Consider the following 22,516-nt stretch of genomic DNA (forward strand, 5'->3'; position numbering starts at 1 on the left):
AGCCACAGAAGTTAAGCTCACAGGTCTATTTTATGGGAGGAATACTTTTATTTTAACTATTAGGCTTCTTGGGGGTACAAATCCTGAGTTGATTTGAAGCTGTCGGTTTGTTGTCTATCTTGTCTTCTATGTATTCATTAAAAAACAAGGTTCTGTTTGGCTGAGTGAAGTACCCTGGCTATTATGACACATGGAGGTTCAACCTAGGGGAATATCTTATAGGCAGAAAACTGTCTGAGGCTATCCTAAGGGTCCAACTGTAGATGTGATATTGTTACAATCAATGTTTAACATAGTCAATATAGTTAACATAATCAATATGTGCATACACCGATCAGCCATAACATTATGACCACTGACCAGTGAAGTGAATAACACTGATAATTTTGTTATCATGGCACCTGTTATTGGGTGGGATATATTAGGCAGCAAGTGAACATTTCATCCTCAAAGTTGATGTGTTAGAAGCAGGAAAAAAAGCGTAAGGATCTGAGTGACTTTGACAAGGGCCAGATTGTGATGGCCAGACTACCGGGTCAGAGCATCTCCAAAACTGCAGCTCTTGTTGGGTGTTCCCGTTCTGCAGTGGTCAGTACATATCAAAAGTGGTCCAAGGAAGGAAAAGCTGGTCACAGGGTCATGGGTAGCCAAGGCTCATTTGTACACGTGGTTGTGATAGAAAAGTGTCAGAACATACAGTGCATAGCAATTTGTTGTGTGTGGGACTGCGGAGACCAGTCAGGGTGCCCATGCTCACCCCTATCCACTACAATGGGCAAGTGAGCATAAGAACTGGACCACGGAGCAATGGAAGAAGGTGGAAAGGTCTGATGAATCATGTTTTCTTTTACATCACATGGATGGCTGGGTGTGTGTCAATTAAATGATCTGCTCCTAACATCTTGATGCCAGATATCACAGCACACCTTCAAATGTCTAGTGGAGTCCATGCTTCGAGGGGTCAGGGCTGTTGTGGTGGCAAAAGGACGAGTGTATGTCCTGCTGTTTATTCCCCTTATGAATGATCGTGGATGAGAAACTTCAGTTGCATAACAGAGTAGTGGATTTTTCAGATGACATTCCGGAGGACACACATGCATGATCCTACTTCTAGTATTTGGGAACAAAAAGTTATCTTACACAAGAGAACTTTACTTCTTGCCTTCTGTACCTGCCATTGCCAAAATATTTTTAAAATCTACCACAAACTCAAAAATATGGTTATCATCCGCTGTTGCAATACTTTACAGAGAACTGTAGGTTCAAATGTTGCCACTTCCTCACCACAGCAGCATTTAATTAACCACTAACACTAGGCGTAAATGTTCACAGGTTTTAAAAGGCGAATAGCATTTTGCAATGCATATGGAACACTATTGTTTGCCTACCAAAGAGGTTAAATTTATCTAGAGTTTATGCTCATGCACACCATAAGATCTCAAGTATAATCTACTTACATATAATATACAGACAGTCCCCTATAGATGTACCAGTACGTCCATAAAACGCATCTGGCGAAACACATATGGATGCATCAGTACGGTTCTTGAACAGGAGATCAGGCTGTCCTTTGACAGGCTGGACTCCCCGTCAGCAGATGCTGCCCGGTCTCCTTTAACAACTTCTGGTGCGGGACGCGGAAAAACTGTTACAGTTTTAAATGCCCGGTCGGGTCACCCATGGGGACTTGCATAGAGATCACAGTGTAATCGGTGCAGAGATTTCTCACTCTTCTCTCATGCTGGAAAACAAATCAGCAAAAAAAAAAAACCCACTAAAATACAAAAAATAATAATAATAAAAAACGGTGAGCTAAGTGATGTCATTGTGACATCACTGACATGTTCAAGAGGTCCCTAAGAGGACCTCTAACCGTACTGAACTGATAACTGATATTAAAAAATAAAAAATATATATAAAAAGTAATGAAGAAAAAACCCTTACATCCCATTGCCCTAACACATCTAAAAAGTATAACCCTGTCCTGGTGTGTGTATCTGGGTGTCGGTGTAACCGAGCCTGTCCTGGTGTGTGTCTGGGTGTCGGTGTGGCAGAGCCTGTTCTGGTGTGTGTATCTGGGTGTTGGTGTAGCAGAGCCTGTCCTGGTGTGTGTCTGGGTGTCGGTGTGGCAGAAAACTTACAGATTTTATAGTATGTGGTAACTCTAGGGTTTATGTTTTAAAGGTGTCTCTGGTTTAAAAGTAAATTTGTCTTATCACTTTAGATTCCCCAATTATGACCAATACCCTACATTTTAATACAATCAAATTAATTAGCTGTATTTCAAAGGACATACCATTTCCTAAAAACATAAAATATTTAGTGTGGTATGTATATGAATTGCAAATGGAAAGACATTGACAATAGTCTGTATTTATTATGGAAAAGTTGATTACACAGTAAGTAAGATACAAAAAAACATATTTGGTATAACAGTTTGGCAAAAATATAGGCTATAATTGATTTGTAACAATATATTTATTTAATATGAGCAAAGCATTAAGTAGATGATAGACAAACCACGAGTTTTTCCTTTTATGTGCATTTCATATAAAATGTTTACATACTTTAGCAATACTGATAACACATTAATTCTAGAACACTTACAAACATATGCTGATTACATATTCATGCAAAATAATATTTCAAGTGAAATGATTAAGAAACACTTAATGGTGCATGGCCATGTGTTGAGCTCTTTCATAACCATACAGATGAAAAATGTTTGAATTAAATGTTTTGAAGACACATAATATTATTCCATTGACCTTCCAGCTATGTAAAAAAAAAACCAAAAAAAAAAGGTAAGGACTCAAATGTTGAAATCACCGTTAAATTCTTCATTACAGTGATATGCACCTCTTCTGCAAAGCAAAGTTTGCATATCATGGTCCCAATACAACAAAAGTGGACTGTTTTATGTAACAGTCTGTAAAACTGCTAATGCTGTGATTATTTATATATATATATATATATATATATATATATATATATATATATATATATATATATATATATATATATATAAAAAATATACTGTCATTCAGCTATGGGAGGTCCAGATGGGCAGTTGTCTATCAACACAACCATGGGACTTCTGCTGTGCAATGGGCGCTTCCCTATACTGCTGGGATGTGAGGCCGCTCCGCCATGAAGATGGCAGCAATAAAAGGTTGTAGCTAAGGGCACTGGCCTGGGTCAGGCTGAGGGTAGCGCCCGAGTTAAATATGTCCCTACTGTCCCCAATATGTTAAATGAATGGCTCCTTTTAACTTCTTAGAAATACATTATGTGAAAAAATATATAATTGTGTGCTGTTTTGAAAAATATCTGCTTATAGTGCAAAAGCTACATTAGAACGACCTTGTAACTGGAGAGGACAAAGTGCAACTACTAAACCAATAGGCTATTTTCTCTAAAACGTGTTTTTATACAACAAACTATATGGCACACTGAAAAAGATGCTTTTTGTGTTTTTTTTTTTAGATTGTACATGCCTTTTATTAATATATAATCTGGCTGACAGTCTTGAAAAAATATTAGCAACTCCTGGAAAACAATCAATGAAAACATGTATCTAAGTTAAAACTGTGTAGAGTATAACATGTTTAAATAATATTACAAATAAACTGATATTACATACATATAAGGACCTATATTAAATGTTTAAGATTAATTAGCTGTACTACAATTGTGAAATTGCTACTCCTAATGGCTTGCAGTATTCCACGGTGGCTGATTGTAGTTGTAATTATGACTACAGGGTACCTGGAACACTATAGAACATTACACTGAAATAAGAAAAAGATAGATACACAGTTTGGTTAAAGATAATACCGATAACATCATTTTTTTTGTGGGGCATTGATAAATCAGGTAAAAAAAAAGGTTTCTCATATATTTGTTAAGGCTGCATAAAACCCAGACTTCTAAAATATGAATACCTCTTTAGGAGTTAGACACTTGCTGTAGTAATGAATATTAGTCTTGTAGAAAACACAAGATCTAAGATGTAAGCAACAAGATTGATAGCTGTCAGGATAGCAATTGCAACCATCTTATCCCAGGGACAGATTCCACGTGAAAGGTTGCCACAACCTCCTGGCCGGTGTGGGGTACCGTACTTCTTGTCAAACTGATAGATAGGCCAGATGATCATGGCGGTGGCATAAAGGATGGCCGCTAACAGAGCATAACCAGTGAGGAACTTATTGAATGCACAAGGCAACCATCCTGTACACTCACCTACACACAAAATAATTACTACAACAGAAAGAATAAAACATATGCAATAAACCGCCAAACACCATTTAAGTGCTTCGTGACGGTCATAGAGGGGTGGATCAGAAATGAAAACAAATATAATGCAGGCAACATAGCTCTCAATAACTTTTAAAAGTCCTGGAGTGGTGGCCATATATCCAGTAACTTCACCAGGCTTAGCTCTGGTCAGAGACACTTCAATTATGTAAGCCAAAGTAGTCAGGCAAGAAAATACAATGGCCACAATCTGGTAAGTCCGATGTTCACTACTGTACCTCGTCATCTCCAAAAAGCGCACTGGGTATATAATAGTAGCAGAGAGGCACATAAGAACGGCAAACATAGCAAAAGTAATAGGGAAGTTTCTCCAGGATACAGGCATGCGATTTTGCACCCCAGCAAACTCCACAATCAGTATTATTACGGTGACTGCGAAGCAGAAACACCAGGAGAACATGCACAAATCTCCAACACTGCCGCCATAAAGTCCTTTGTGTGCTATCAAGCTGAAGGTCACACAAGCAAAGATTGCTGCCAAAATTCGTACAATAACAACAGGCGACTTGAAAAAGCTGGTGTTGGTCGTTACGACTGTTCTGCGTTGGACCGGCATGGTGGCGATACCTATTTAAAAATACATTTTAAAAAAAAGAGAGTTTAGTTATTGAAACGTCAAAAAAATATTTTGCATTTTTATTAAATGTGAATTTTAGAAATTATTCTAGTGTGAGCCTTAAACCTGTCCCAAGGTAAATGATAATTAATAACTAACTTGCTGGGAATAAATACCTTGTCTTTATTGGACATACATACACGCACAACGTTGGATATCTAATAACAAATGTATATACAATAACATTTGTTTATGGACATACATAATGCTGCGCCCAACTTTGTACGGTGTAACTATTCACTTATTTGGAACACAAAGAGTATGTGCACACAGCACCCACCCAGGTAGCCATTGTGGAAATCCACTATACAGTATATATGTAAGACATTACTTTTACTTGTAGTCTAACAAGGTTTGCTTTAATCGTTCAGACGGTCAAACAGAATCTTAACAACGTGAAGACATACATATTAAAACATACAAAACAGTTAATGCAAGTTTTATCGTTTATTGATTTATATAGCAGTGGATCGCATAACAATTTGGATTTACAGAAACAAATGGTGAGAAGGGCCCTGCTCAAAAGCGTTTACAATCTAGAATATTTCATATGAAGTCACCGCTTTGCTCTATTATATACTTATTATGCTTCGGTTCTATTACCGCAATAACATCAATTGCTTGCAAAAGTATTTTTGGCCCCATTAGTTGGAAACTGGGGTGGGAACCACTGCTTTAGGATGTGAAATACCCTTGCCATGAATGGGTTAAACAGTATCATGATTTCCAGATGTGTCAGTTAAGTTAATAGCACAGGCAACATTAAATCCCGGGTCATACTGGCAAGAGGATCTCTTACATTTCTATAGCCGCTCTTCTGTCCATGTCCTAATCGCATGGAAACAAAAACACACGTGGATGAAACCCTCATTTTGGATCATTTTAAAAAGATCACAATATTGTTTAAAAGGATGTATATTATAAAAAGTACTGATCTTTTTTACAAACAAAAATATGCTTTCTCATTCTGCATTCTGGTATGCACAATATCAGGTGCCGTCACTACAGACAGAAAGCAGATGAGAGCCAAAGTACTAAAAAATGTGAATGAGATGCAGTTTTACCATGGTGCCTACAGAGGGAGCTTGCGAGTAGTGGTATTAAGTATTCACACCAACTCCCTGTTTGCAATATGGCGTTAATAAAGGGGCACTTTTTAAGTTATTGTGGTGCCTTCCTTGCAAATGCATGGTGCAATTCAGGAGAATCCCCCGTATGAATGTGTTCGTTCCCCTCCAGCTATTTTCCATACATGTGTATTTGGCCGAACACAGCTTCTGACACACGGTTTACTTTCTCGCAAAAAAAGCGGGAGTTGCTGATTCTCCCTAAGTTACCTACATTTATTTATTTTTAACCCCTTAAAGAATGCACATAAAAGTACTTTAATATGCAATGTTTTGGGTTAAGATGTAGAACGCTAAGGATTTGCTTTCAATGCTTCCGTTATTTCAAGGCTGCACCCACTTTACAACTGTGCACTCTCTGCTCCATTTTATCGAACTGTGGCCTTGCCCCACCGATAATGTATTAATGACCCCACAATTTCACATATATCTTCCAACTAACTGCACAAAATGTTTAATTTAAAAGAATACTTCTGGGCTATGTGCTGAACATGGCACTAATCCGATGATCCTGCCCACAGTGTCAAATTCACGAGTTAAAAGAATAGTGGTGGCTGCCTGTCTAGATATCTGGTTTGACTGGCCTTGCTCTGCTTTACCTAGTCTTACATGTCTCTGGTGCCTACTTGGTTAACAAATTCCCAGTTAAAAGCCCCTAGAACTGGGCCTTTACATTTCACGAAGATAAATCACTTCGATGGCAATGCAAAAGGATAAAAGACCAAAAAAAAAAACAAAAAAAAAACTTATAGTCCAGAATTACTTTTGGTAACTAATTGGTTAATCAAATTTTGTCCGTGTTTCCAGCTTTCCAACTGTGAAGGAACTACATTAGTGTCATGTAAACAAATTCAATTGTTTATGTAGCGGTAGAGGTGAAGTTGGCTTTTCAGCATATGGGAACAGAGCCAAGACTCGGTTGGAGTGACCGTATATGGACAGCATTCCACTCAGAAGAATTCTTCGTAAGTTCATTTTAAAGGATTCCCTCCATTGTATGTCAGTTCGTTACTATCACACTGCATCCCGGCACAATTTAACTCCTGTTACCCAAAGAGGCCAATCTATTTAAAAATTTTTATTTTTCATAATTAACAATTCAGTACCTAAAGTAAACCTCCGCAATGGCCTTTACAAAATAAAATAAGCAATCTATAGGTATTAGAAACGCAACTTACTTCCAAAGCATGGGAGCAGCCATTTTTTGCTCCCTGTTGCCATGATTTGGATTTTATCTTTCTGTTTAAGACTATACAACCTTGGAGATCCCTTGGATATTACTCTGTAACTGTATGACTCTAAATCTTACTCTATGGACATTTGTGCACTAAATGATTTCACAAATTTCAAGCTGTAGGGTTTTTTAATAAATGATTTCATCGATAGCTGACAACAGTCCCAGCTTTTCCAGGACAGCTTAGAACAACAAAGTTTATGTCCCAGCCTCCTGCTGTCCCATCAAATACCAGACCTACCAACAGCTTTAACATGCATTATGCTGGAATACCACCCTGTATATTAATATTTCTGATGCAACAGATTTTTTGGGAAGATCGTATCCCAGTGCCGACTTTTATTTAATGTTTTGTAGCAACTGATATAGAGTAAAACTACTACATTTTCTTAAAATAGGTAGTTTGTCCAAACTTTCACATCCACTAGAATAAGTTTTCCATCAGTTGGAACTTGGCTCATTCCATTTGCTTGTTATCCATCATGGGACTGCTTCATTTTTCTCCAGTGATACTAGTTTAAGCTCCCAATAAGCTCATATAGTGGGAAACCACAGTGGTTTCACAATATTTCATTTTCAGGCAGAGAATATATAAATTAGTGAGACATTCTACACTTATATAAATGGGGGTGTGTATATATATATATATATATATATATATATATTTTGCACCATTGCATGTGGCGAGTAAGTAATCCACGAAAATAAAGTCGATTCTAGAATACACATGGTGTGGGTATCAAAAAAAGGAAAAGATACCCTCCACACGTCAGGATTACGGTTCAGAATTGGTTGTCCACATTGCACAATATCCACGCCCTGACAGCCTGGACAATCATCAAGTAGCAAGTCTATAAAATTATTTTATGCTGGTACCTAGATCCCAAGAAACTTCAAAAGATGTTCCTGGGGGCCGATGGCCAGTGTTTGCGTGGATGTGAGGAAGAAGCGAATTACTTCTATTTGTGGTGGACATGCAGAGAGGTTTCCCCCATTACGGAAATATGCATTTCAATTATTATAGGCCTTCTTGGCAAGAGTGGAGCCGTCTCCCCGGTTGGCGTTATTGTTGATCGATACGGAAGAGCTGCACTCCACCTAGTACATAGGATATGTGCAGCCACGATGCAGACACTGGCGCAACACTGAAAGGGTAACCCCTAGGAACAAAATACTTCAAAATGTATGGCAATTGCCAGTATGCACAAGTTCCAATCATGGGATCTGTGGTTGTCCCTAACATAAATGCAGAGAGATTTACTACATTTGCCCATCTCTTGTCTTCTTTCCTCTGACTATTTTCTCTTTCTTAAAAATTGATTTGCATTATCTTTAGTTTTATAGATACCAATACTATGTAAAGCAGGAAGGATCAGGAAACCACAGTGGCATACTATAAACGTGTAAACAATATCACACCTTTCAGTTACCTCCAATACAGCAAGTTGATTAAAACCACCACACATATTAGGTGGCACAGCACTTGTGCTGATGTTGCGTCCAGATGTAGTCTGGAACTCTGTGGTGACTGATGCTACAGAGGACAGATTTTACTCCCTACATACCTCAGCACTCGGTTGTTACTCCTAGACCCTTCCACTTCAATAGCATCTCTTACAAGGGACTGGGGCAGATGTAGGAGGGCAGATTTTTCATGACCTGACTTGTAGCATCTTATGGACAGCGCCATGCCTAAAGTCACAGAGTTCTTCAGCATGACCCATCCCCATCCTACTTCCGATGTTTTTCTATGTGCTTGATTTTAGGAAACTGAACCAGGACAAGTTTTTTTTTTATTAAGTATTACAGGGAGGGGAAAAAAAAGTTCATGTATATATTTTGGCAGCTTCGGTATATCTGAGTCACAGATGTTTCCTGTTTAAATCATAACGTTTATGGAATGAGGTAACTGGTACCAAAAGTCCACAGGGCCCATGCAGTTATATATATATTATAGGTGTGGCACATCTCTTGTTTCACAGCTGCATTGTCTGAGTTCATTAATTAATCTTATAATGGGAAATAATTAGTTAAGTCCGCTAGGACAATTAAGTCTACCACAGATTTACAGGGGAAAAAACCCAACTTTTATGTTATCCTATAATACTGCCTATGCACAGTATGTTAAAACTGTGTATGTCTGAGAGACATATGCACATGGGGGATTCTGTAGAAAGGGGACCCCCATCAACATGCATATGTTCACTGGAGTGTCCCTTTAGGCTTAATTGTACAAAGGTTTGTGTGTTTGGCAAAGATAGCAACACAGCTTAATAAGAACCCCAGGGCCATCTAAGAGTTACAACGAAGCGAGTTTCTGTGCATCCTTTGAAAAGCCATTTTGAAATCTGTTGTAACATAGAAACAGACTTTGACAGCAGATAAGAACCATTCCGCCCACTTATCTGCCGCTTTTTCCTGCTGTAAAGACTCAGACCCTAATCAGTTCTTAGTCTTAGATGTCTTAGATTTTGCCTATTCTATACATGTTTAACTTCCCTTACTGTACTGCCACTTCTGCTGAGAAGCTGTTCCATCCATCTAGCACCCCACTGATAAAGCAAACCTTTCTTACATTACATCTACGATTCTGATGCTCTAGTTTTAGATCATGACCTCTTATTCTATCACTTCTCTGAAATAAAGGCATGTACTAAGCCTACACATAAAGCTCCGAACTCTACTTGCTTAAAGATGCTGTTCCACATCGACATTGTGTCCCCAAATGTTTTATACTATTATGTAAGACTATGGCATATATCTAAAATAGATAAAATACTGGGTCTCTTAATCCTACCTGTCTTCACTGCTCAGCCTGTCCATCTCTGACATTACAGAAGAGGCATTGCCATTAAGGTCTTCTAGTTAAAAGAGACCCCGTTCCCATCACACCTATCACACATCACTCCCGTCACACTTATCACACATCATTCTCGTCACAACTCACTCCCCATCAATGTGGCCATTGCTGTCTATTAGGATCTGTAAGCTTAGCCGTTTCACATGTAGTATTAAACCTTTAAACATCGTTTTTAAGAGAGAGGGTGCATTAAGGGGGAAGAAAAAAATGAAAGGTTTCTTTTTACTTCTCGCTACATGCAGCACTTACCTGTGGCTATTTTAGGAAGCTCCAGAAATTGAGAAGCCTGGACACAGTAATCAGTCAGTTAAAGGAACATGCCAGCCATCATACATACACATTAATGCATATGATAGCTGCGTGTTCTCCCTTGCTAATGCATTATGGGGGTTGGGCAGAATATCCCATATGCATTTGCCCCTTACTCCCCACTATTTTCCATGCAGAGGATGTCTTCACATCTTGCATGCTATATACATACCACCAGTGAGCTGCAGCACTGACTCTTGGACCCCAATGTTCATGCGCAGTAAGTGCTACCACTGATTTCAACCAGTGGCAAGAATCGTTACCCCACATGCAGTTCCTACCTTTTAATTTTGTTTTAATATCTTCTAATTTTATTTTTAACCCCTTAATGACAAAGCCCGTACATGTACGGGCTCAAAATGCATTGCTTTCAATGGGTTTAGGGACCGCCCATTGTCCTTAAGGGGTTAAACAGTTCTCTCTATATAGTATGTGGTGGAGACATCAATATAGCTTGTTTGGGAAAGCAGTGACGCCACCTATGGAGGACTTGGGTAACACGAATACCAGGCATGCATGAAGTCAGACACTGGCCTCTTTTTTGACCTGCACAAACAAAATGTATCCTATGATATTTATAGGTGAAACAAAATGATTCCTTTTATTAATAGCTCTTTCTCTTCTGTAACTGATGTTTCATGTCCTTCACCTGCTCTACAACAGGGGTCTTTCCTAAAACACTGCAGCTTTTGAATTGCAGAATACCCCCCCACCACCACTGTCCACTTTTTGTGCCAGCTTTGACCCCTTGAAGCAGCCAATCAGTAACAAGCAAGCCCACTGAAATTATTATTTCTGCACATATGCCAAGGGGTCTCAGAGTCCTGGAAGTCAGAGCTGGCTGGTGATAAATATGCATGCATGCATACTACTATGCAGGAGATATGTTTGGCCAAATGTATCTCCTACAACGTAAGTAGCTGGAGGGATGAATCTAGGGCTGCAACTAACGATTATTTTAATAATCGATTAATCGGCCGATTATTTTTTCGATTAATCGATTAATCGGATAAAAAAAACAATATGCAAATTTTTCGTTTATTTAAAAGAATTTAATGAACTGGATGTTAAAAAACAACTTAAAATTTACATTAACATTCTTATTTTGTTATGATGTAATAAAAAACAATATTTTCAAAGTACAAGAACCCAAACACAATATTTATGAAACAAAATAACCCCAAACATTCTGAAAAGAGGTGGACTATTACTGTTCAAGAAACTTTGCCCCAGCACTTTGCACTTTGCACCCAGCACTTTGCACCCAGCACTTTGCACCCAGCCCTGGCACTTTGCCCCCAGCACTTTGCCCCCAGCACTTTGCCCCAGCCCTGGCACTTTGCATCCAGCACTTTGCACCCAGCATTCAGCACTTTGCACCAGCACTTTGCACCCAGCCCTGGCACTTTGCACCCAGCACTTTGTACCCAGCACTCAGCACCCAGCACTTTGCCCCAGCCCTGGCACTTTGCATCCAGCACTTTGCACTTTGCACCCAGCACTTTGTACCCAGCACTCAGCACTTAGCGCCCAGCACTTTGCCCCAGCCCTGGCACTTTGCACCCAGCACTTTGCACCCAGCCCTGGCACTTTGCACCCAGCACTGGCACTTTGCACCCAGCACTTTGCACTGTGCCCCTGCACCCAGTCTCCAACTCTGCCCTGCACCCAGCCCTGCCCCCACATTCTGCCCTGCCCCCACACTCACACTCTGCCCTGCACCCACTCTGCCCTGCACCCACTCTGCCCTGCACCCACACTCACACCCTGCCCTGCATCCCCACCCCCACTCTGCCCTGCACCCAGTCTCCCACTCTGCTCTGCACCCACACTCACACCCTGCATCCCCACCCCCACTCTGCCCTGCACCCAGTCTCCTGCCCTGCACCCCCCACCCCCACTCTGCCCTGCACCCACACTCACACCCTGCCCTGCATCCCCTGAAACCCCACTCCCACCCCGCCGTGGACCCCCACCCCCGCGAATCGCTCTGTGCGAATGGAGCAACTCGCACAGAGCGAACCGGAACACGTCACATCCGTCACGTAGCTAGAAGAAGGCGGAGACTGCAGAGCGTGTAGCAGAAGCGGGGAACGCTCGCGGAGGTAAGTAAAAGGAGCCGAGTGCTCCAACAACGAATTGATCACTCGATTAATCGATAACGGAAATCGTTATCGATGATTTCCGTTATCGATTATTATCGATTTTATCGATTCGTTGTTTCAGCTCTAGATGAATCCCTCAATTACATGCCAAAAAAAATAAACAAACATTAAAGATGTCTGTAATCATATATATTAACCCCTTAATGGGTCCTTAAACCCATTGAAAACATATTATATATATATATATATATATATATATATATACACACACACACACACACACACACACATACATACATACATACTATACAGACACAAGTACTGGGACAACCGACCAATCCACCTACAGGGACTTTGATAACACTGCATTCTAAATACATAGACATTAATATGAAGTTTGTCCCCCCTTTGCAGCTATGACAGCTTCCACTCTTCTGAAAGGCTTTGCACAAGATTTTGGAGTGTTTCTGTAGAAATGTTGCTCATTTATCCAGTAAAGCATTTGTGAGGTCAGGCACTGATAATCTCTGTTCACGTTCATCTTAAAGGTATTTGACGGGGTTGAAGTCAGGGCTCTATGCGGGCCGGTCAAGTTCTTCCACACCAAACTCATCCAACCATGTCTTTATGGACCTTGCTTTGTGCGCTAATTTATGGACAAAGGTATTGACCCACACTTCATAATTATTGAAATCAGGGGTTGGGTCCCTTACTTCCAGTGAAGTAAAATCTTACAGCTTCAGCATACCAAGACATTTTGGACAAAGCCATGCTTTGTGGGAACGGTTTGAGGAAGATCCTTTTCTTTTCCAGCATGACTGTGCCCCAGCGCTCAAAGTAAGATCCATAAAGACATGGTTGGATGAGTTTGGTGTGGAAGAACTTGACCGGACCTCACAGAGCCCTGACCATCGAACACCTTTGGAATTAACTGGAGACTGCGAGTCAGGCCTTCTCGTCCAACACTACAAATATGTAAGGATTTTCTAACATCTTCGTAACACTGCTTGGTTAAAGCACTATGTAAAAATTGTGAAATAATTTACTGAAATAGTTGTATTTGTAACATCATATTTTTCTTGCCATTTTTATACCTGTACATAAACATTTTCATTGACTCTCTAGGTTACGTAGTACGTTGGGTTAAAATAATTTTTCCTATTGCTATTCCATGAGACATTCCTCCCAATATGACTCACTGCCCAGAATAAACAGGGAGCTCACTAATTGAGGACAGTTCCAGACTCACAAAGAAGCTTTTAGCTCAAAATCACATCATTACATCTTCTGAGCAAGAATGTTGCGTTCTCATGACATTAACTAAAATATTATTAAAGTTCAGTACAGATCAACAAAAGAATGAGAAACATTCAGAATCAAGAGCCTGTTTAGTAAAATGTGTGCCTGACAGCAACTGTTTCTAAAAGGGAAATCAAAGAGCATGTCAGGCAAACGGTTAGATGTGCTTGTAACGTTGTTGTTTACGCTCGTTTAGAAACGCAAACCGTTTGATTTGATCATGGAGGCTGGCCTAAGAAAACCTCCATCTCTCTGTGTCAAGCTCAACAGTTGAGTTGCATTTGAAGGAACGGTCATGCCGGACAGTGTCTCTTCCTTGCAATGAAATATAGCAGGCCAAGGTGTTGGTGGCATTGACAGGTCTAGTGACAGTTCAACCATGCCGCTAAGAATGTATGGGGCTCCCATTCTTTGTGCAAGGAGCCTGGTTTGCAAAACTCAGGAAGCAGCCACCGGGAACATAAGGGACCTATCAAGCACAGATGGCTCAAGAACCAATACTACAGGCAGTCTACAAAGCACCAATTCCTGGAGGAGCCAAGTGTGAAATGTACAGTATAACTTCCCAGGTTATATTTCCCAACACTCTCCATCTTGTGGGGGGAGTGGCTTTGTTTTGGGTCAGGGCTAGCCCCAGACATCATTTATTGAGGAAACTGGGTGTGGTCAGGAAAATGTGGGTGTGGTCACACCCTGCTCCCATGCCTGGAGAAGGCAACAAGAGACCCAGAGTAGCAGCTTTTCACCTGGAGACTCCAGGTTAAGCCTGGAGGGTTCCCAGGTATGCTTATTATTTTAAATTAGGGCTAGGCAAGAGACAGCCTTGCAGCTGTTGCTGAATTAAACACCCACATTGTCCACCCCTGCTTTTAAGAGATGGAGTGGTAGCTAGGTTGTTTTGATTGGATGTTTAGCCCAACTCACAAACGGTTAATTACAAAATATAGCCACACTGTTTGTCAATATGTGGTGGCTGGAATGAGACATGTATGTGGAGTTCTCATGCATTTAACTAAGGATAATGTAGTGGCAGATGCCACGTGGTAGAGCAAGGTAACTGTTTAAGCGAATACTCCACCACCCGATTCTCTTTTGTTTTTTTGCAATTACTAGCTGTTAGAGTCTGTGGGCTAAGTGGGGACCATGGACCTCTTTTCATGGTTGAGCTCTTAGGAGAGTCTTTTCTTGACGTTAGAATAGGAAATTACTAACAAGAGGTTAGGAATAGGAGCACCGTGCATTTGTCTACAACATTCTGTGGTGCCATGGAAGACAAACCAGAAGTTCTCTCGTATAGTAATGAGGGGTCCATTACACACACACTGTAACATTTAACATCAATCGTGTGGATTTGATTTAAATCATAAGAACTCCCATTCTTGCTGGTAGTTATAATCTTTAATTTTTTAGATTAGTAACAGCTATATCAGATCTGATGATTCCATTATGATATTTGGAGAACTACTTAAATTGTTTTATTTAACTTTAATGAATCTTACATTGAAAACTCTCTTTAGATAGATTTTGCCTCCAAAAGCACTCATTAAAATAAATATAATCAAAATCAAAAATATCAGCTTTACAGATTTCTTTTTTTAATTATCAGTTTTATGATCAGTGTATATGATTATTATGCGATTGCAAATTAAACAGTAGAGCAGACAGCATTTGCTGCCCAGTAATCTGACATTGACCATAGGAAATAAGCACAGCATGGGTCTAGTCATGGTGTAAGTAATGTCTAGAACCCTTGTTACTCTAGATATTCTGGTGTCTGAATGGAACAATACAATTACACCGCCATGCCTCCCAACTGTCCCACTTTGCGAAGGACAGTCCTGATTTTGCCTCTATGCCGTTGTTCCACCGAGCTCTACCTCAGTTCCTCTTTTCAGGACAGAGACAGAGCTTGGGGCGGGGGGGCAGTGGTATTCTGGACCTCAATCTTGGGTTTTGATTTCATTCTCTGGTGTCAGGAGAATGCATACTGTACATGCGCAGAATTGTGCACATGGTCAGTAAAGCTCCCAGTTTGAGTGAGACTCAGGAGGTACACGCTGCACCCAACTTAATCATTACGTCTGTGCAATATAGATGGATACCAGCCATCCCCGGAATGTAAATTAAGTAGAAAAGCAAAAGGAATACATAAATCATTAAATAATAAGATGCATCCAAACATACACAGATGATCTATAGCTAGCCAGCTCACAGGTTACTTGTCCATCCCTAGTTATTTTCTTATGGATCACAGAGGACCATAGTAGTGAAAGTTTTCTTCCCTACAGAAAAAGAGTGTTTTCATTCAGAAATATCCTAAGGAACCTTTAGAAAGATAGCATTTAAGTGTTTTAAAAAGCCATCCCACCATATACTGTAGATTATATATATATATATATACTATAGATTATCTTTATCTATGGAAACAGAAGACCAGCCTACCAGGCTACACATTTTGCATACACTTAAAATCTGCTGCCCCAAGGATGCCATTAACATTATTCCCAATAATAGGCAACATGTGAACACAAGTCACAGCTGGCAGCTCTCACACCACACCTATCAGCCTCTGCCCAGCCACCACCAATGTAACTACTACACACGTGTAAAAAGGGTGCTGTGCTGTGCTTTAACCCCTCTTGCACACTCCACAATCATCACACACACAAAAAAATACGATCTGCAACAGGGATGATCAACATGCTGTTTGCTAAATACTGCTGCTGAGCATCATGGGAGTTGTAGTCTGACGCTCCAGATGTTCTTTAAGAAAGCCCTTAAGCTGGAAGTTAATGGTCTGCGGCTGCACTAACCGAACTGATGGGGCTGAAGGTGGGGGCAGAAATCTAAAACTCTTTTATCATATGAAATACGGTAAACGATGCGTTCTAGCAAGGGAATAAATACAGGATGCATTGGAGTTTGTAATGCGTACCTTTCTTTGTAGATTGGAGAGAGAGTTCGCACAGCCAGCGGCGAGGACGTAAAATGAGTACAGGCTGAGGATGGGTGCGGCTGCAGGACACATATACTCACAGCTTCGCAGGGAGGGGCCGTCTACTTTACATACTATTCCTTAGAAAGGAAGTTAACTGTACTGCGTGCCGCCGGCCCCATTACAGAAGACATTACATGGCAGTGAAATGTGAGGGAGAAAGAGTTAAAAGGAGCCCTCCTTATAGCATAACGTTATAGAATCTATTGACTTATAACTAAACATACAACCTCAGGGCAGGAGCTCGTCCATAATATTAAAGGAAAAACAAACAAACAAAGCAGACCTATTTTAATTGAGTTAAAGAGTGCTTGGCATTAACATGCAAATTAATTGAGCGGGAAAACATTAAAATTGTGTAAACAGAAGCCGAAAGGTAAACAAATGTATGTAATTCGAAGATGGGTTAATGATAACATTTTATTGTATGTGCTTTTATGTCTTGTTTATTGTTTAAATAGGACTGGAACGTAACTGGAAATATCTTAAATAGGCCTATTAAATGTGCCCTATATTTATATCTATATATTGGCAGTGATGTAAGTAAATATGAATTATTTTATTTACATTATTCTTATGCCACCAGGTTTATTATAGCACTGTTTCTGGCAATGAGGGGCTTCCTTCTTTTTATTTGCTTGCTAAAGCAACCTTAAATTAAAACTTTTTGCCCACTGGCATCACCCCTCATGCCAGTGATGTATTTATTACTTTTGGTGCTGGCCTATGCCTGACCCCTCACCACCTCTGCCACCCTCGCCTCGGTATGACATCATATGCCCACATAAGCGCACAGTATTTTAGTACCTTATAATGCGTACAATGAAGGCTGTGCCGGCTCAGTAATAGCGTAAATAGGCTGGTCGGGGAGAACATGGAATGGCAGATCGTTCAAGTGTCACCCCTGGACCAGCCACACTATGCCGGAATATGTTATTTCGGCATGCACTGTTTACTTAAATGTAATATACGGTACGCTATAAGCAGAAAGTCATCCATAAGAACAGAGTTTTTCTCTAAGCAGCAGTGAGTAGAAGGGAAAAATGTTTTAGGCTCTATTTTCCTTTATTCAATTAATGTTACATTTCATTTTTATGTCATCATAGCCATTTGCTGTAGCGGAAAACAATCATGTGTTCAATCCTTTACCCAGTTTGTTAGGCTTGATTGTTTTGGGAATGTGCCAGAAACACGTCTGTCCGTATGTTTTTTCACACCACCAAATAAACATTAAATAAACATTTTCCCCTTGTTTTTGAATAAATGGCAAAAAATATCTTTTTTTAACCCCTCCCACTTAGTAAATGTATTATAAGTGTGCTGTGACGGACCGACCAGGGACCTCGGATTGTCCCTCTACGCCAAGAGCGACTTCTTCCTTCAGGACAATAATTCCCTGCAATCTGTAGGCAATATCCCCAAGCAAAGTAAAGGGAAATCGCTATCCGGTACCCAAATAACCAGGCAAGACTAGACTTTAGGTACAACAAGAGGAGAGCTGATTTATTTTAGACACAGATGGCTGGATATATCCAGCAAAACACACATTAACATAAAACAAGATACAAACATCCCCCTTAATCTGCATCCCAGAGACAACAGGGGCAGTAAAGAGATTAACAATACAAAAGGACACAGATACCACTAAGATAAGGAATACACATTGTCTTGATTAGATTATCTCCCAGACTGTAGTGTGCCATGTGTAAACGATTACGCAATAATAAAATACATTTTTATTAATAACACACAAAAGGGCTTTATGTCATTGGATAACATTAACTGAGGGGTCGGGTGACTCTAGCAACCGTCACAGTCCCAAAATGCAGGAACCCCAAATCTGTTTCCGAGCTCCACAGTCTTTAGAGTCTCTTATGATTTGGATAACGTGGCACTCCTTACCAGGGCCCATAGTCTGTAGGAAGGAGGCTGGCACTCAGTCCCCTCCAGGAGCCCATGACACGAAGGCTTCTGTGACATGTGCTAACATACATGTACGTTGCATGCAAAGGCCATGTAGGTAGCAGTGCATAACATATAGCTACAGATCGTCTGACGGCATACAGGTAGAGAATGAAATGTTTATTTCGGTTAAAAGAAAACGGAGACAGTAAGGTGTATTGAATGCTGAATAGCACACATGTATTGTATGGGTTTAAGTAAACAGATGGATGTTCTTCTAATGCAGTACTTACAAGATTGTCCCGGGAAGGAACCAGGTTGTCAATAAAAGTAACTGGGCCATGAATCTGGCATTGCTGTACTGAAAATCACCTCCGATTATATATTCAAGTGCAACGTGATGTGATTCATGTGGTCTTATTGCCATATCCATTGTTAAGGTGATGTAGACCATTTTTAAAAAGGTGCACTAAAATTCAGGGACAATCCCACGTAATAGGTCAACAAAGCCAAACTCTGGGAGAGGGTGGGGCCACCATCTCACACACATCCGCAGTGAAGTCAAAATTCAGAATAGAAAAATGTGCACTGCCGAAATGTGGCCTTTTAGCCCCACACATTGGGGTGTGTGTTGGCTGTGGCACATACCAGAAGCTGTAACCTCATACCTAAATTACAATGTATGTGGGAAAAAAGACAAAGGCTATTTTTAGAATAGGTGCATGGAACGAGTTAAAATAACATAATTTGAAATACCCTGTGGTTTGACGTGGGGGTAAATTGAATTTGCCGGCTTCAAAGATGTCCCAAATAAGACAGGATGCGCCAAATAACCAGATTTAAAAAAATGGTTTTGAAACAGCAATGCTACTAATTGCCCAATAACTTACAAAAAAATTGTGTATGTCTAAACTAAGGACAAGTATTAGAATCTATTAAGCAGGTTTTTTTCATTAGCCTTTGTAGAAAGGTAAAATATTTTTTGAATAAAAAAAACATTTATTTTTTTGTTTTATGGTTATTTTTTTATAGGAAATTAGATGATATGATCAAAATAATGGTATCAAATGAGAGAGAAGAAAACTATAGCTAAACAACAACACTGCAAAACTAAAAATATCCTCAGTCACGAATGGTATGACAAATAAAAAAAAAACCCCTACCATTTTTTTTCCTAATATTAGCTAAAAAGGGACATTTTTCAAAAACATAATATTTAAGCCAGCTGCATTTTTATCAAGTGCATGTTCTAGCTGTCTTATTTTAACACAATCTGCTACACACTTGTGTATGTTAGTCTTAGTCTTAATAACTCAGAAAGAGTTTTATTGGATGAGCAGGACTTTGTTGCCAAAGTGATGCATTGCCATAAAAATTTAATATAAATGACCTTCGGGAGACGTGGACCCAACCTGTGTCCGGTGGGATGGGGTGGTTTAAAATACATTTTAAAAAAAAGTATACAAGCCCCCGTGGGGAGAGACACAGAGCCCATCCAAAAAAAATATAAAAAGGTTGACCAAAATGTAAACAAAAATAATGCAAAAAAAATTATTCCATTCCTCTCTCTCAAATTCATAGCAAATTAAATATGGACACTAGTTGGACATAAGTGCTCCATTATCATATACAGTACTGTACATAATTCACTCTTAAGGGAAACATGGGATTTTGAAACCTTTTACCAGCAGGAGGCTGTTTCAGTCAGGGGTATCTCCACCGTTTAAAGGTTACTGATCTTACCTAAATATGTAGCCCCTTTGAAAATTATGTTAAAATGGGAAGAGGTATTAGGCAAGCAGTTGACAGTTGGCGGAAACAGTGGGAGAAAATTATTATCCTTAACCAGCAATGCTCCTCGTTTACTCCTATTTAAGAAAATGTTGCTTACCTTCTGGTACAAAACCCCAACACTGCTTTACAGGGTCAACCCTGAGATCACAGACCTGTGTGGTGCTGTGAAGCTGAAAGGAGAACAATGCTATATGTTTGGAGCTGGGGGGCATGTCAAAGACACTGTGGCTAAGCTAACTGATGACCCGCCTCCCCCCTTTGATCCAGAGTGCTATCTGCTTTACTGCACTGAGGCCCATCTCCTATTACAAAAAAATCTAATGTTAAACATCTACTGAATGCAGCCAAGTTCCTGATCCCTTCAAAAGACTCCCCTGGCCTTTAGTGACAGGGTAACTTCGAGGAGCATTTCCACAATGCAGCTATTGGTTAGAGCTACTACAGGAGAATTAATTCCGCCAACTGCTTTCCATAGAAGGCTAGGGTGCACTCTACTCCCGACTAGGTCACTCACTTTCCCCAGGGAACCCCCCCATCCACTTGCCAATAGAGGATGAGGATATATATATGTGTGCTAACCGGTGTGAAAGTGTATTGCATACGCAAATGCAAATTTATACATACATTTATGTACAAACCTCTAAGGATAGTTTTTCTCCCACCTTCTCTTTCTTCCCTCATGCTTTCTTTTTCCCGTCCTACGTGTTTTCTTTACATTCGGAAATTTAAATATCAAGGCTGGGGAAAGACGCCCTCTCCATGCAGAGAACTCGGGAGGAACGCAACGTTCTCTCAACAAAAAACTGAAAGCGAGGTGGATCCTTTGTCATGGGGATACGCAAGTACAAAGAGATGTTCACTTTATTTTTTATCATTTTTTGTCAAAACTCAATAAAATTTGATTTTCAAAAAAGAAAAGTGGGAATGGACGTACATGCCGTATTCAGAGGTTGGGCAGACTAGCCCTCACTATGTATGTTTCTATGCTAGAACAAATACAAACTGTTAAATCAGTAGTACACTTGCCATAATATGACAGTGTTGGCTGCCAGCTACCATGATTTGGCCACAGTAGGCTGACATCATGTACTATGTAGAGATGCCTCAACCTTTTAGCTATGATAAGTGAAGTACATCTGAGAAAGAAAAAACATTTGATTCTCTGTCCATAAGTTTGAGAATGCATGAAACCTTAGGTGCGACTGATCCCCCAGGGAAGTTCCAAAGGTGAATACACCAATCACTCCCTTGTTTGGTGATTGGTGCACAGTTAAGCTCTGAGGGACAACTTTTTTTATAAACCAGGTATAGCCTTTTCACTGGCCAGTGCAAGATACATTTTTATTATGTGAGCCAAGGGGCTAGGACCAGAAATGGTACTTTTTGTTTATTCTTTGATCTCATGATTGCCCGTCTTTCTTGGTGGACACACATGCTTACATGCACAGATTTTGTTTGAATAAGATCTTTTACAACACGCAAGAGAATGGCTTACACAGGATACACTAAAAAGCCATGATGGCAAAAAGTACCTAAAACAGCAGATGGCTGCTTCCCTTCTGGCCACCCTTGAAGACACCAGTGGTCAGGGAGGAACTAAGAAGATTTGACCATTCTAGGAGGGAAGGAACGGGATCAAACCACAATTTGAATTAGGGAAACCAAAAATAGAGATACCAGGGATTGTGTAGTTGCTTGTGGCGCATGTCATAGTGGTCAGACACAGGAGCTCATCCCAAATTTCCAGACTGCACTCTCCCAAATTAACTAAAATCTGCAACTCTATTCTTGGACAGAAAAGAGTTAAGCAGCACATAGCAATGCTGCCATAATAATGGTTTCAATGGTTGGAAACAACCTTCTTGCTTCTGCTTCAATGATAGATTGTTTTTCCAATAGGGAAAGAGCACAGAGGGGAAAAAATAAGAGCCTACAAAAGTAAAATTATATATTTG

General features: G+C 40.1%; 1 protein-coding gene across 1 annotated transcript; it reads right to left on the reverse strand.

Moving 5' to 3' along the window:
- Positions 1-3,848: 3,848 nt before the first annotated feature.
- MYADM (myeloid associated differentiation marker) lies at positions 3,849-16,893 on the reverse strand. Its single transcript, XM_053452476.1, has 2 exons — positions 16,806-16,893; positions 3,849-4,887 (listed from the first exon to the last, which is right to left on the reverse strand). The coding sequence occupies exon 2, from the start codon at positions 4,874-4,876 to the stop codon at positions 3,956-3,958; it is 921 nt and encodes a 306-aa protein (XP_053308451.1). The 5' UTR covers positions 4,877-4,887; positions 16,806-16,893; the 3' UTR covers positions 3,849-3,955.
- Positions 16,894-22,516: the final 5,623 nt, after the last annotated feature.

This window comes from Spea bombifrons, chromosome 12, assembly GCF_027358695.1.
Source record: "Spea bombifrons isolate aSpeBom1 chromosome 12, aSpeBom1.2.pri, whole genome shotgun sequence".
Classification (NCBI taxonomy): Eukaryota; Metazoa; Chordata; class Amphibia; order Anura; family Pelobatidae; genus Spea; species Spea bombifrons.

Excerpts from the sequence above, each read along its gene's own strand:
- MYADM (XM_053452476.1), bottom strand. The coding sequence starts at position 4,876 with ATGCCGGTCCAACGCAGAACAGTCGTAACGACCAACACCAGCTTTTTC.